The 14,277-nt window shown below is 39.9% G+C and overlaps 1 protein-coding gene across 2 annotated transcripts; it reads left to right on the top strand.

Moving 5' to 3' along the window:
* Nucleotides 1-926: 926 nt before the first annotated feature.
* Nucleotides 927-10,529, top strand: adcyap1.L (adenylate cyclase activating polypeptide 1 (pituitary) L homeolog). Of its 2 annotated transcripts, NM_001088478.1 has the most exon segments (5): nucleotides 1,444-1,586; nucleotides 1,789-1,893; nucleotides 4,144-4,278; nucleotides 4,822-4,917; nucleotides 7,917-9,433. In NM_001088478.1, coding segments are annotated over 4 exon segments (516 nt in total). In that variant the 5' UTR covers nucleotides 1,444-1,586; nucleotides 1,789-1,795; the 3' UTR covers nucleotides 8,104-9,433.
* The last annotated feature ends 3,748 nt before the right edge of the window (nucleotides 10,530-14,277 follow it).

Below are 14,277 nucleotides of genomic sequence, written 5' to 3'. Positions count from 1 at the left end.
GGCTGCTGCAATGCACGGATCACTAAAGAAAAATGTATCATCGTGTCCCTCTGCCATCAGAATTATCTATGGAAAGGACTAAAGAGGTTCTAAGAATTGGGCAACACAAGTAGTAAAAAAAAAGTTGTTATTGGGAGAATATGACCAAAAATAAGCAGAGTTGTCTACAACAAAGCACGTAGGTCATTAACAGTTTCTTTATGAATAGGTTGGGGGGGGGGATAAAATGACTTGAGAATATGAAAACCAATTAACGCTGATTATTGTGTAACCCGCAGCGTCCCGAGTTTCAGCACCGCCTGAGTGGACAGCTCCCTTGATTAAACCAACTGGAGAAGATCAAGTCAGATGTGAAATTCTTGACGTTATTAGGCAGGAATATAAATCACAATCATTAGAGAAAACCCTGAATGCTTTAGTGACACTTCACAGATCAGTAATTCCAACTTAAACTGTTCCTGCTAGGCGTTAATACGTGCCCTATATACGCTCCATATGCAGATGTGTATCAAACAATACCATTAACTGGGCAAGGGATATGTTTCTTGGTTAAACTCTAAGAAGCCAGATAGATTCCTTCTGCATTCCCCGAACTGTTAGATCTAGTTACCAGAATCACTCTGGGCAGCACATACAAACAATAAAATAAAAAATATGGCTATATGTGGTAAGATGAAAGGAAATGAGTCTTGCATTGTGTATTTATAAGCAAAGCCTATGACTGTGATGGGATCATTTGTGAGGAAACATGAGAGTTCTTATTGTGTTCCTGGAGGAATTGGCCTGATGACGTCTATTCTGATACCGGATCATTACGTGACTTAACACTTCGAGAAAAAAAAAGGAAGCTCTTTGATTCATGGATAAAAATCCGAGCTCCACACAATCCCAAACAATAGCTGGCATGGAAAGGTAATAGGCAGACAAGCACTGACAAAGCCAGATCTTCCTAAAGGAGCTGAAAGCCCTCTGCCTATTGCATGTATATATTTATATATATAGAGAGAGGGAGAGACACATAGAAATAGCTGCATCTATATATACAGATACACACGCAAGCAGACAAGAACGAGGGCTGGCCAACTTGAATAAGCAGCAGCCTCAGCCTCAGCAGCAGCAGAAGAAGAAAGCAGCTAGAGGACCGCCTCAGGAGAAGTATCTCAAAGAGGATTCTCATCTCATTGTCAGCATCTCTGTCCAAGACTCAACACAGGCTGTTCCAGCTCTCACTGCCTCCCTAGCTCTTTTGCTTTTCTAATTCTTTTATTCACTTCTGCTATCTGCTTCTTTTACCTGTACACAGTAGCTAGGGAGCTTAGATCTATCACATCCTCCGCCACCCTCTTTTGTCATTCTGCCCCCTTTCCTCTGCCCAGTGCCCAGCCGGAATCCACCTTGTATTTTTTTTTTCTTCTGGATTTGTGGCTTACATCAAACTTTTAATCGAAACCACAGCAACCTGCCAGCTGTGAGACAGAACGATGCAGCTGCCCACTTTCTAACAGACACGGGCGCAAACTTACCGGGCACCTGGCTCAATTCGAAACCAGGCGGCTTTCTGTATAGAAGGACTTGCTCTTTATATGGTAAGTATATGCCTTTAATATACTGTATATATATAAACACTTAGTGTGTGTATCTGTGCATTTGCATACTTGAGTCTCTTATGAATAGAGTGTGTGCCTTGTATTTTCCTCTGCTATTTCTACCTGTGTGACTGGGTAAGTCTAGTACTTGGGGTATTAGTCAATACTTGTTTAAGTGATATCCTGCATTCCTTGTCTGCAGAAAGACAATGTGTAGGAAAGCGCTGCTCGCCTGGCTTCTGCTCTATGGCATCATGCGCTGCAGCGTCCACTCCTCACCTGCTGCGCTCAAGTACCCAGCACTTAGGTAAGTCTGCGACAAGTCTCAATGTTCTGCATGCAAATCCTCCTACTTATGTGATAACCCCCATTTCTTTCTGAGAGGACAATCTGGTGTGCAACATGTTTGGAGACTGTTTTGTGCATTTGGCTGTGCTTGTTGCTTATCACACACTGTACCATTGGAAAGGGAGCTTGGCTTTAAATGCCTTCATCCTCCTTAAAACTTTAGACTTTGGGGAACTGAAAGCCAGAAAGCAAAGAAAAGACCACCTGTTTGGCAATCCCAGCAGAGACATCACAGATACAATCTGGCATGTAAAGAATACTCAGAGGGACCCTTCCTGGCACCTACCCTCATTAAAATTAATATAAGTCAGCCAGTTGCTATTGTGCCATAAGAAGCAATAATCTCACCGATGTCTGGCAAAGGGTATATTTCTCCTTGATATACTAATTTAATGTGTTTTTAATTAACCGGCAGTAAGGCTTGCACTTTCTTTAACACAAAGAGCATTTAAGTATTTTCTACTCTGGATACATATTTTTTTTTATTAGAGTGAACTGATATAGATTTAATTTTAATTGCGTTCTTGTTGCACACGTGCCATTGATCTGTGCAGATAAATTAAGGATATGCATCTGCAGGAATACAGTTGTCATATTGATTTCGTTTAAAGGCAAAGGCTGCTCTGTGCTGCTGGCTGAAATGTATTTTACAGCTGGTGCCAAAGGTACATTTTCCTTAAATGTAAATTCCATTTAATAGTGATGCTATTAACCTTCCCTTCTCTCAACTGATTATTTAAGGATAAGGAGTCCTGTACGTTGGATAAAAGATTTACTAATTAAATCTAGAAACATACACCTTTTTTTTTATACAAATACATAAATGACAAATATAATCGTTAAATGATCGGAATGGTGAAAGAAAACAAAAGCAGCTGATAGCTGGACAAATGCTCAATATATTTATAAACATGCAGTTTAATTTTTAAGTAATTCGAAGATATGAGTGACGGATTAATATGGATGTGGTTAGGATTCTTGACATGTTTGTGTAAATGTTTGTGCTGTGGGCTATTAGGGTTTCCTTTTTATTAGCACCCATACTAAATATAATAGGTGCAACTTTACATTTGGAGTTGGCATACATTCTTAAAGAGTCACTAAATCAGGTATTTGAAATAACCAGGAAGACTCAAATGCTTTCCAGCTGCCATTGGACTACAACTCCCAGAATCCCTCTTCAGCTTCTGCTGAAAAAAATATATACTCCTATCTGGTCAGACAACCTTAAGCAGCAGTTGGAGAAAGGAAAACTGAGCTTGAGATCAGTGTGTCCCATGGGACTTTAGTACTACACTCTATAAATGGGGTTATTTCTACAAAGCACATGAATATCCAGAACCTGATCCTATATGTGTGGTGTACAAAACCGCAGAGCAAAAAAAAAGAAAGTATAGTCAATGAATGCTTATAATATCTTTGAGAGCAGAGACACTGTCAGTGCCAGGCCCTGTATTCCTTGGCAGAGATGATCTCTCTAATACCCCAGATCAATTGCCTGTGGTAAAGAGACTCTGACACTTTGAAACTATGATCCAGATTTAGCAAGAGTAAAAACACTTTGGAAACATCTATTATTAATAGAGCTGCCAGCGCCAGCTGATAAAAATAGCTTATGGTGACCTACATGCCGGCGCATACAAAATGACTAAAAATAAAATATAATAGTCTTAAGGAAGGATTTAACAATGATCCAAGTCAGGACCCAATTCAAAATCAGACCCCTCCCTTGTAATAGATGGAGAGAAAATCTGGCTAATGACAATGTTAAGTCAACTTGGGTGCTGTGTGGCCAAGACTGGGCGCTCCCAGAAGCCGCTGGTGTCTTTGATGACTCCCTTCTGCCAATAGAGGCAACTTGGTTCCCTCACTCCCCTCCTTTCTCTCTCTTTACTAATCATTGTAGGATTTGGCAGCCTGAGCTGGCCCAGCCCCAACCTCAGGTCAATTCACAGATGGGTTGCATTTGTTATTTCACTCACGCCCACCTACAGATTGATGGGGGTCCCAGGGGGGTCTCTACTTTCCATCAGCGTCTGGCATCTCATCCCCAAACAATATTCTCAGGAAAGGGACCTGTGCAGAGATAATCACTTGCCAGGATTCCACATAGCCCAACACTATCCCTGATCAAGTCGTTTAGGATCATCTCTGATTCATTAACAGGCTGACAATTCATTTTCTGCCCTCCCTTTGCTTTGCTCATTAGGCTAGAGGATGAAGTATATGATGAAGACGGCAACACTCTCCCAGACTTTGCATTTGAGAACGACCCTCTGGGTATGGGGAACCCCTCCTCGGTCCTAGACGATATGTATTCATTTTATTACCCGCCGGAAAAGAGGTGAATTGAAGCTTTTGTTTTTTGTTTTTTTTCCTTTCTCCTAATTGGGTTACATTGCTAGCCGATCTGTTTCATAGTCACAAATAACCGAATAATATCCACAAACACAATCATCGTGTTTCTGTTTCATGTCAGTGCGCATTGCAAGGGCTGCAAAGCAACCAAATTGCCCAACAGGAGATGCGCATTTAAATGGAACGTGGGTAGAGATGGATAGGAGTCAGCCTCTAGCAGGTGGCATGTGCCCATTACAAGAAGCTTCTCTGAGAATTAAATATACATAAGGAACATGGGGAAAGAGCGAATGAAAATGTGGGAGGGAGGGTGAGACCCCCATAGAACACGAGAAGCAGAGTCAAACACGACCCATGACAAATTGGCGCACAGATAATCAGGAAGCTGTTCCACCCCCTAAACATTCCACTGAGAAATGCAATTTTTTTTTTTAATTTCTAGAAAAAAAAATAAAACAACAACACATGTTGATGTCAGTTTTCCAGGAATCCACATATATTTATGTATTTTTTCCTTTGCTGTTGTCAGACATGCTGATGAACTATTAAACAAAGTCTATAGGAATGTGCTGGGGCATTTGTCTGCAAGAAAATACCTGCATACTCTGATGGCCCAACGCTTAGGGTAAGGCTGAGCTCTGTAAAAAAAAATAATAAATAAATAAATAAAAAAAAACAAGCGAATTCTTTCCATCTGGAGGAGACATTAATAATGTATTTTAGGTTGCCTTGTACCATTACTCATACGAATACACAACATATGCAGCAGGGGCTTTTAGCAACAAAGACCAGCATAGCATAGTAAAGAAAAGCAGCAGGGTGTGTTTCATTTATTATTCCAATCCAAGCACATTTTCAGGGAGATTTTATTTTTTGCTTGTGAATGTCATTATTGGGCCTGATATAACCTGTAATATACACATGCGTTTTAAACAATATGTTCTTTTTTTTTTTTTGTAAAGTTCAATATTGTTTAGAGCTGAGCCATTACTTAGTGCAAAAGTCTAATACAGCTTTCAGGAAGAAGTAACATTCTAATCAAACCCATAGGGATCCATTGCATTTTGTGCATGAATAATACATGGGATGTATATTTTGTGTCTGCTCCGTACACTTAAATGATCTGCCTCCAAAGCCAGGCACGCAGATTCCTATCAGGGGGGCTTCTCCTGTAGTTTTTTGACTTCTGACCTAGGTGGTAGGCAGCTTTCATTGGCTTTGTCTTTAAATTAAACATGTTAGGGGCGTCTAGAACAAGATGTACAGAACAATCGCTGCCAAACGAATTTGCAGCTGAAATCGCTTTGGTTCGCGTATCCTGTTTGATCAAACGCTGCGACTTGTGGGCGTTGGCGCATTTGATGAGGGAAACCTCGCTGGATGCAAATGTGTCACTTTTAATTTGAGAATTATGAACTGTGCCAGCTTTCTAATATGACAGTGATAGAATACCTCTTTAGATAACATTTTTCTGGAGATAATGGTGTAGATAAGCAGGAGATCCTAGCACAGCAACCCCCTCCATCCTTTCTCCTTTTCCTGGCCCCAATCAGTACAGTGATATTCTTCCATATATATATATCTAATGGAAAACACTAGGCTTTTTATACTGCAAGACAGAGAGCCCCAGAGGCAATTAGGGTAGCAAAAGGCAGGACAGCCCTGTAGTGATTGCTAGTGAGACAGAGTCCTCTGGGAGTTGTCTAACAGGAGGATCAAGGCATGGAGCTGCCTAATGGAGCCTGCCTTGCACCGTGGCAGATGTTTGTAGCCTTTGTTCAGGATTTACACAGCAATAATTGGCACTGACATTAAGATATTTTCCTCGCTACTTGCTTCCTGAACGTGAAAAATAGTTCTGAGAAGACATCCACTGCATGGCTGAGGTTTGGACATATAGGGGGAATAGTGCTGCGTGTTTGTGAATTTAAATATTAAACCCCAGGCTTGATAAAAAAAAACAATAGAACCCTCTTTTTAGTAATTTATGGCCTGAATGTCCTAAGGACAAACATTGACATTATAAGCACGCATCTGTTGTAGGGCTGGGGCAATTGTGCTATGGCTTGGATAAATCAGATTATAAGCAAGATATATGGGGTTTTAATGGCACCATGTAAATGAGCAGTGTAATAGGGCGGTAATAACATTACATTATGAGATTGATTGGGAACAGGGCTGTTTTCTCCACTATAAACTCAGAAGGCGTGGCTACAAATAAATAGACCAAAAATACTAAATAGAAATAGAATATAAATGCTAGTTTTTTATTAAGAACAAAAGAAGAACCATATGCTTGGAGGAAGTCGCTTTATGTTATGTTCCATTATTGACAGGAAATTAAAGCCAGTATAAAGCCAGTAAATGGGGAAAGCTCAGGTGTTGGGGCATTGAATGGAATTAATATTGTATGTACCATTAGAGACATCTGAATGGAGAATGGGTAAGGGGGGGGGGGGCTTATGCTATAGCAGAAATGCCCTGTCACTTGCTAGGGATCAACCCTGTACTTATTATGGGATTGTAAAGAGAAAAATATAATTCTATATTGTAGAAATGTAACACTAAGCAAATATCCATTATACACGAATCAAGTTATTTGAATATAGAAGAAACGCGGTATCTGGTTGTCCCCTTGCTATTTTCTGTACTGGTGGTTCTACCTTTGAAACAATGTACCAGAAGGCAGCTGTGAGGAGCGTGCAAGGCATTGTGGGAATTGAAGTTTCAGCTGGAGGAGAGCAGACTTCGGCCAAGAGTTGGAAGCTGCAGTACAGAGAATAGGAAGGGGCAGACAGACACATCTTTGCAACTGTATTTATTACATTTTCTTACATAAGAGAAGATTGTATTTGGGGGTGGGGGGGGGGTAAGCAACTCATTTTAGCTTCAAGTGGCATATCTTGTATTAATATACAATTAATACAGTGCAGGTGTATGTAGAATGGGATTTTCATGTGGTTCCACTTGTGCAGTTTGGCAACAGCTTAGGAAAGTACATTCTGAGGACAACTAGTGCAGAAAAGCCTTTGTTAGATTAATAGAGAATCCATAATATGGTCATTATTAAGGTCCTCAGAGCATGTTGCTGTCATAAGTCCACTCTAAATTTATGGGATAAGACTTATAGGCCAGGAAATGTCAGTTTTGTGAATCTCCATTGTGGAGCACAAGAGCGGCAGCCACCTTCCGAATGATTCCTGGTAGTCTGCTGCGATTTGTCATTCAGTCGCAGCTGGAGATCAACAGGCTTTTGTTCACACTGTCCATATAGTAGCAGCTAATACAGTAAATAAGATGTACAATTCTTATTACAGAAGTTTGACAGTGTCAACGACAAGTTGTACAAAGATAATGCAAGGGATCAGTTGCAGCTACAAAGTTGCTAGTGAGAAATGAGCCCTGATTGCTGCTCCTGTAACGTTGCCTGTTGAGAGGAGCATCAGTTTATTGGTATCTTTGCCTCGTTTATTTCGCTCTAATTGATTCAATTGACGTTCCACTGGCGACTATGCCACTGGAACGCGACTTTCTCGCAATAACAAAAAAAAAAAAGCTTTATCATTGCGGAGCACAAAGTCCGATCCAATTTGCAAACTGTCGCTTTTGTCTGTACTATTGCAGAACAGTGAGTAGCAGCTTGGAAGACGAGTCGGAACCCTTATCTAAACGGCACTCAGATGGAATCTTCACCGACAGCTACAGTCGCTACAGAAAACAAATGGCTGTCAAGAAATACTTGGCAGCAGTGCTGGGGAAAAGGTACAAACAGAGAATTAAAAACAAAGGACGGCGTGTAGCATATTTGTAGCGATGAGCCTCCAGCAGCCACCTCGTGTGTACAGCCCCATCCACCCAGTCATCTCCCAACTGACTGAACAATCATCGCTCCTGTGTTATCTACAAACATGTATTTATGTATGAAGTAAAGCCATTAAATGAATATTTTGATAATAATATCGTTTTTCTTTTGTACAAAAGCACTAGAGAATGCACAGATCTACTTTGTGGACCAATCAATAAGTGACAATATATATAAACAAATTATAAATATATATATACAGATTATAAAGAAGAGCTCATAGTTAGCGTGCACAAAAAAAAAGTTGCACGATTTATTTATGTTTTATAAGAAAATGGAGGAAAAAAAAGACAATCATTGTTTAAGAGATGTTACTCTTATTTTTGTAACTGAGATTAAAAGGCTAGTATTTTTATCCACGACATGGTCGAAGACAGTACTATTGACCAATTGCAACTGGACATAAGTATTGATGCCCTTCTACAGGGGAGCTTTGATGCTAATGTTTGGGGGGAATGCTGAAGCAGATTGTTCCCTTGGTGAGTCTTGGAACAGGAGCCCTAGAGAGACAGTTATGTCTATGGAGCCCTGACCCACCTTTCTAACTAATTCTAACACCCCTGCCTCCTTTGATTCTACTTTTTTTTTGTTCTTAGTTGGTTTTTTTCAGATGGGACTCGGTCCGTTCAAATTCTCCCGTGTTGACCAAGAAGTTCTACCAAATTATTCCTACTCTCTCCCGGTTCCATTAAACCTAAGGGGGAGAAGGAATACCATACCACTCCAGCTTCTTATTGATTGGACCAGGCCAAAGTTTATAGTAAACCCTGACTGTATAATAATTGCCAGTTGTTTGCCAAAACTAAACCTGGAAGTGATACAGTTCAGATTGAAACAAAACCGCCCAAAATGAAGTTAATGGTTTTGGGTTTCTTAATCCCTATAGGATTCAATAGAATTCCCGCTGGGGGAGTCCTTTACCTAACTGACAATGGGCAGCTTGGTACTGTATGCGAAGTACTATGTGTTTCTCTCCGGTGCTGTCCATGCTATTATCCATGAATACCAAAACTTCTCTCCTCCTGAGCTTGTTATTGGCCACTCCCTTTTTTCGCTTCCAGTAGAACTCTACCCACACCACGTGTCCTGCACTAAATACTGTTCCCCTTCTCTCTCTCTCTCTGTCTCTCCATTGTAAACAAGTCTGACTTTGTTCTGTTCTGCTGCTCTTATTTGTAACCTTAGGAATCCCTGTTGTAGCTACGACTAAATAATTATGCACTACTATAACTTACAGTTTTGTTTCTTTGTTTTCTCGAGTCTTAAAGGTAAAAAGAAATGTATTTTTCTACATGATGGCTTATTGCTTAGTAAAAAAAAAAAAAAAGATTTCATAAACACAACGTTTTGTCATAATAAAATGTGTAAAATCCACCTAATTCCTTTTCCCCCACCCCCAGAAGAAACATCAATGTAGCCTTTGCAAGGAAAGTTAAAGATAAGTTCTGTCGCATTATCCTTATTTACAAAGAGAACATTGCTATAAAGCTATAAAGCTCTTAGAGATTTATGAAGTTAGACTTAGTGAATCATTTCAAATATGAATGATTTGGAGCGAGAGCAGAGTGCGAATCAGCAGTGTTTACAGATCAGGACTGCGACAGGAAAGATTTAGTAGACGTCGCACCTGGACAGTCTGATCAGGAACTTCCAATCTGTCAGCTTCTTGATGCTGCTGATTTACAGTTAGAATTCAGCACCCGCAGATTGGAGAGCCCTGAAGCTATAGACAAGGCTTTGTATCCCCCAGTGGATTCCCACACACACACACATATCCTGCTGCAAACAGTTAATTGCAGTGAATCAATCTTTCCTCTAATTCTGCATTCTCCACCTCAGGCAAAAACGTGACGCAGGATGCAGATTGCAGCTCCCGTGCCTTCCCCTCTCCTTTTATATCGCCACGAATCGCAGATGGCTTGTTAGTGGCCCTACGATGCTGCAAAACATCAGCTTGTATTTAAGTCTCCTCTGTGTAATTCGTTGATAGTGGGTAGGTCTCCTTGTATTTCTTTGTATTAGCTGTAGTGTTCAAATAGAGTTTTCGGTTTTCCTTCTCTTTCAATTCAATTCTATTCTATCTAGTGCAGTGATTTCCCCCGTATTTACCCAGCTAATCCTTTGTACATTATTTCAGAAGCGCCAAGAGCCTTACTTTAAAAAATAATAAAAAAAAAATTAATAAAAAGCAGCAGATTCGACCTACTGTGATCTGCCTTTAGATGTGAGTCGATATTTTGTGTGCAACCAATTCTTAACCTAATATCAAGCGAGTATTATGAGAACACACGTCTCTCTGTCTCTCTAACTAGGAAACTGATGTGTTATTTCAAGTGTGCAAAGTTTGTATGAATAAATTTTTGTAAACAACGCAATTTCGTCTAATGTTTGGGGACAAAAAAAGAGCATATTCAAAAAACTGTAAATCGCTTAAAAAAGCACAGTATGGAAAGTTCTGTCAATTCATATCATTTTGGCTTGGAAGGTTAATCAATGGCCTGGTGGGTTCTAAGATTTCAGTAATCTGTAGTTACAATATGACATTTCACTTGGGTATTTAGGAAACAACAGCTACAATGGGTTGGCCAAAGGGCCATAAGCTAAAAACTGCATGAAAGTATCATAAAGTCATTTTCCACTATGTAATATAGGGATATATACTGTATATATATATATATATATATATATATATATATATATATATATATATATATATATATACATATACATATATATACATATATAGTTACATAGTTAAGTTGGTTTGAAAACAAGACTACAGTCCATCATATTCAGCAACTTTTTCTCTCTCTCTATTTATATATATATATACAGGTATGGGACCTGTTATCCAGAATGCTCGAGACCTGGGGGTGTCTGTAAAACAGGTCTTTCCGTAATTTGGATCTTCATACCTTACGTCTGCTAAAAAAATCATTTAAACATGAAATAAACCCAATAGGCTGGTTTTGTTTCCAATGAGGATTATTTATATCTCAGTTTGGATCAAGTACACATTACTGTTTTATTACTACAGAGAAAAAGGGAATAATTAAAAAAAATGTAGATATGGGAGACAGCCATTCTGTAATTCGGAGCTTTCTGGATAACAGCTTTCTGGAAAACGGATCTCATACCTATACATACAGTATAGTTATTTTAATCTATATGTGCTGCAATCAGTGCCGTTCAGCTATTATATATTATATTATATATCTACAGCTCCCAGGATCCCCCATTGTATAGCTGACAACAGCAGCAATTAGTTGTTTACAGGTTGAAGTTTCGGAGCAGTGAACCGAAAATTCCCTTAAAAAAGATCATTTTGCCCCCTTTGATCCAGCTTCATTAGACAGTATCTCATGCACATTTACATCATGTAAGGGACATATAGAAAATAAGTAAAAGGGGTTTATTCTTGTGGGTATATTTATTCCATCAAATGTTTATCTTCTTTATTTTTTTCTATTTGAATTCGTTGCATACATTTCCTCAAGGAAGGCCACAAGGCTAAACGCTGCATTCATTGCCATTAGTGTATGGGGAGTCTATGAAAGCATCAGAGTATAAATGAGCATCAATACCTCAGGATCAGAACAGCATCACTGAAACCAGATTTGCTCTATTCCCCTTCCACTTAATGAGCCTGCCCTATGAAAGATAGTATTAGAGCTCAGGGCAGGTGCTAGATTTTTACATTGCCACATTTCACAAAAATGGTCTGTTTTCTTAACATACACATATAATTTTTGCCATTGATCTAGAAAACATCTCCTGGCCAGGGAATGTCTACAAATCACAATGACCAGAAAAGAAGAGCCAGTATTATTGTCCCATGTTTTTGACCTTGGTGATGTTGTAAATATAAGCTAGGTGCCAGTACCAGGTGATACATGTACATGGATGTACAACAAGGGTAGTCCTATTAAATCCAATATAAAGTACACACTTCTATTCTTAAACCATCTAGAGCTTCTGTGGCAGGGCTGGGTTGCTCCAGTTAACACATTGGAATGCAGAGATCTTGGAGAACTGTACTGCCTTTGTCTGTTACAGAATCCAGCAATGCCCCCACCAATGAAACACATCAGCTGCTCATAGATATGCTCATAGATACTGTACCTTATGCAAAGGCTCTATTTGAAACACTCAATCCAAACACTTCTCCTAACCTCACACTCCTATCTGGCATTCAGCGTTCTGTGGTCAAGTCCGTTTATAATGCTTTATGCAGAATAAAACATAGCACCAAAGCGGGTTGTGATTTTGGATTAAAACATCCCAGTATAAACCCTAATATGGTGAAACCAGGTGCCCATGGGAATGGGGCCCAAAACTTTTGCATGTGTTGCTTGCTTTTCCTGAGAAACACATTTTCTCTACCTTCCTTCCTAGCCAGAAGAATGTAATTTATCCTTTTACGTCTGTATATAACATGTCAAACTGTTAGTTGATCCAGAGGAAGGCAAGAAACCCCATCTGAAGCCTCTCCAATTTGCCTCAGAGGGGGAAAAAAAATCTTTCTGACTCCAAGATGGCAATCGGACCAGTCCCTGTATCAAGTTGAACTATGAGCTATCTTCCATAACCCTGTATTCCTTTAAAGAGCCATCCAACACCTTCTTCAAGCTATCGAATGTATCGCCACAGATCAAGAGATGGCAATCTTGCCACTTGGAACAGCTTCCCTTACTTTGTTGATGTATATGTACTCTCAGATATATTATTCTCTATTCGTTCAATGGCAGTTGGCTTTTTATACAGAACATTCATACATCTTTCCTGTCACTGTAATTGTAGTTCAATTGTTATCGTTTATTCATGTAACATATTGTACAGTTCTTTACTAATCATTCACACTAGTCCCTGCTCCACTTGCAGTATTGAACACAATCACCTTTGTGAAATCAGTTTAATCAGAGATCAGTTTACAAAATAATTTGGATTATGGGAGGCAGGGCCTGAACTCGGGATGGGCACGTTGAAAAGTGGGTGAGCTCTGTGAAGTCGAAGTGCTTTGCGCACGACCATGCGCGCCTTTAGCTGTGCGGCATTGCGCACGCGCGTCCTCGGTTGCGCACGGTTACGCACGCGCGTCCTCGGTTGCGCACGCGCGTCCTCGGTTGCGCACGGTTACGCACGCGCGTCCTCGTTTGCGGTGGGGACTGAAGTTGCCAACGGCCAGCTGGGTTGCCTGGAGCAACTGACAGACCTGGTCTGGCACTGATGGGAGGAGACCCTCAATCAATATAGTGATCACACACAAACTGCACACAGTTCTTACACATGTAGAACTAAAATGCTGGCTGACGGGAGAACAGGAGCAACTTTCTGATGCAAAAGGGGCAATTGAGTTCTAGCTAAAAGATTAAACACTACACAGTTTTATATATCTTCTGCACTTTTTATTATTTAAAATCTATTTTGCCCTGGATACCTGCCATTATGACTGTATCGTGAAGCAGATGTAATACAACTGTGCTTTATATAGAAACAACTAATCATACAAGGGAATTCAGTGGAGGTGTATTCTGAAATGAATTCTTATGTTGTTCTGTTGCTCCTATATACTAAAGCCTATGTGGATTACGTCATTTGCAGCATGGCTACTGCATGGATGACATGACACACAATACAGTTCTAACTATTTCAGTGGGCAAGACACTTCAACAAAGAATATTTCTAATGACATGTTGGTTAATGGAAATGGAATAGTTTATCAAATATACACAGTATTACATAGATTGCAAACCCAGCAGCTGCAAGGGCCCAGTATAGTATAGAGGGCCCAATGTGCTCTTGACTGCTCAACAAGGTTGAAACTAGGGATAGACAGCAATTTTTAGCAAAGGAGGGGCTCAGTTCCAAAACATAGATGTATTGTGGTATTTACAACAACTATTTTGCAGTTCCTGACCTTCTCCTTTTCACCTTTCCTGTTTCCCATTGTCCGTGTCTACCACTAACTGATGGGTGGCACTGATGGGTGGGAATGGGAAATAGATAACCATCCTTGCCCTGGGTAAAAAAGCTCCTTCATCCAGCTCTACTGATAAATTGTTACAGAAGGTAGATGTCAGGCGTTAAAAAAATATTTGTTTGTTCCCTACAGCAGAATGGGAC

This window comes from Xenopus laevis, chromosome 6L (assembly GCF_017654675.1).
Source record: "Xenopus laevis strain J_2021 chromosome 6L, Xenopus_laevis_v10.1, whole genome shotgun sequence".
NCBI lineage: Eukaryota > Metazoa > Chordata > Amphibia > Anura > Pipidae > Xenopus > Xenopus laevis.
The sequence above is the reverse complement of the archived record's forward strand: the minus strand, read 5'-3'. Positions and strand labels throughout refer to the sequence as shown.

What these genes read in the sequence shown, in the direction of transcription:
- adcyap1.L (XM_018266330.2), top strand. Translation starts at nt 1,796, where the DNA reads ATGTGTAGGAAAGCGCTGCTCGCCTGGCTTCTGCTCTATGGCATCATG. An exon ending in CTCAAGTACCCAGCACTTAG is followed by an intron (nt 1,894 to 4,143) that starts GTAAGTCTGCGA and finishes TTTGCTCATTAG; the next exon opens with GCTAGAGGATGAAGTATATG. An exon ending in TATTACCCGCCGGAAAAGAG is followed by an intron (nt 4,279 to 7,916) that starts GTGAATTGAAGC and finishes GTACTATTGCAG; the next exon opens with AACAGTGAGTAGCAGCTTGG.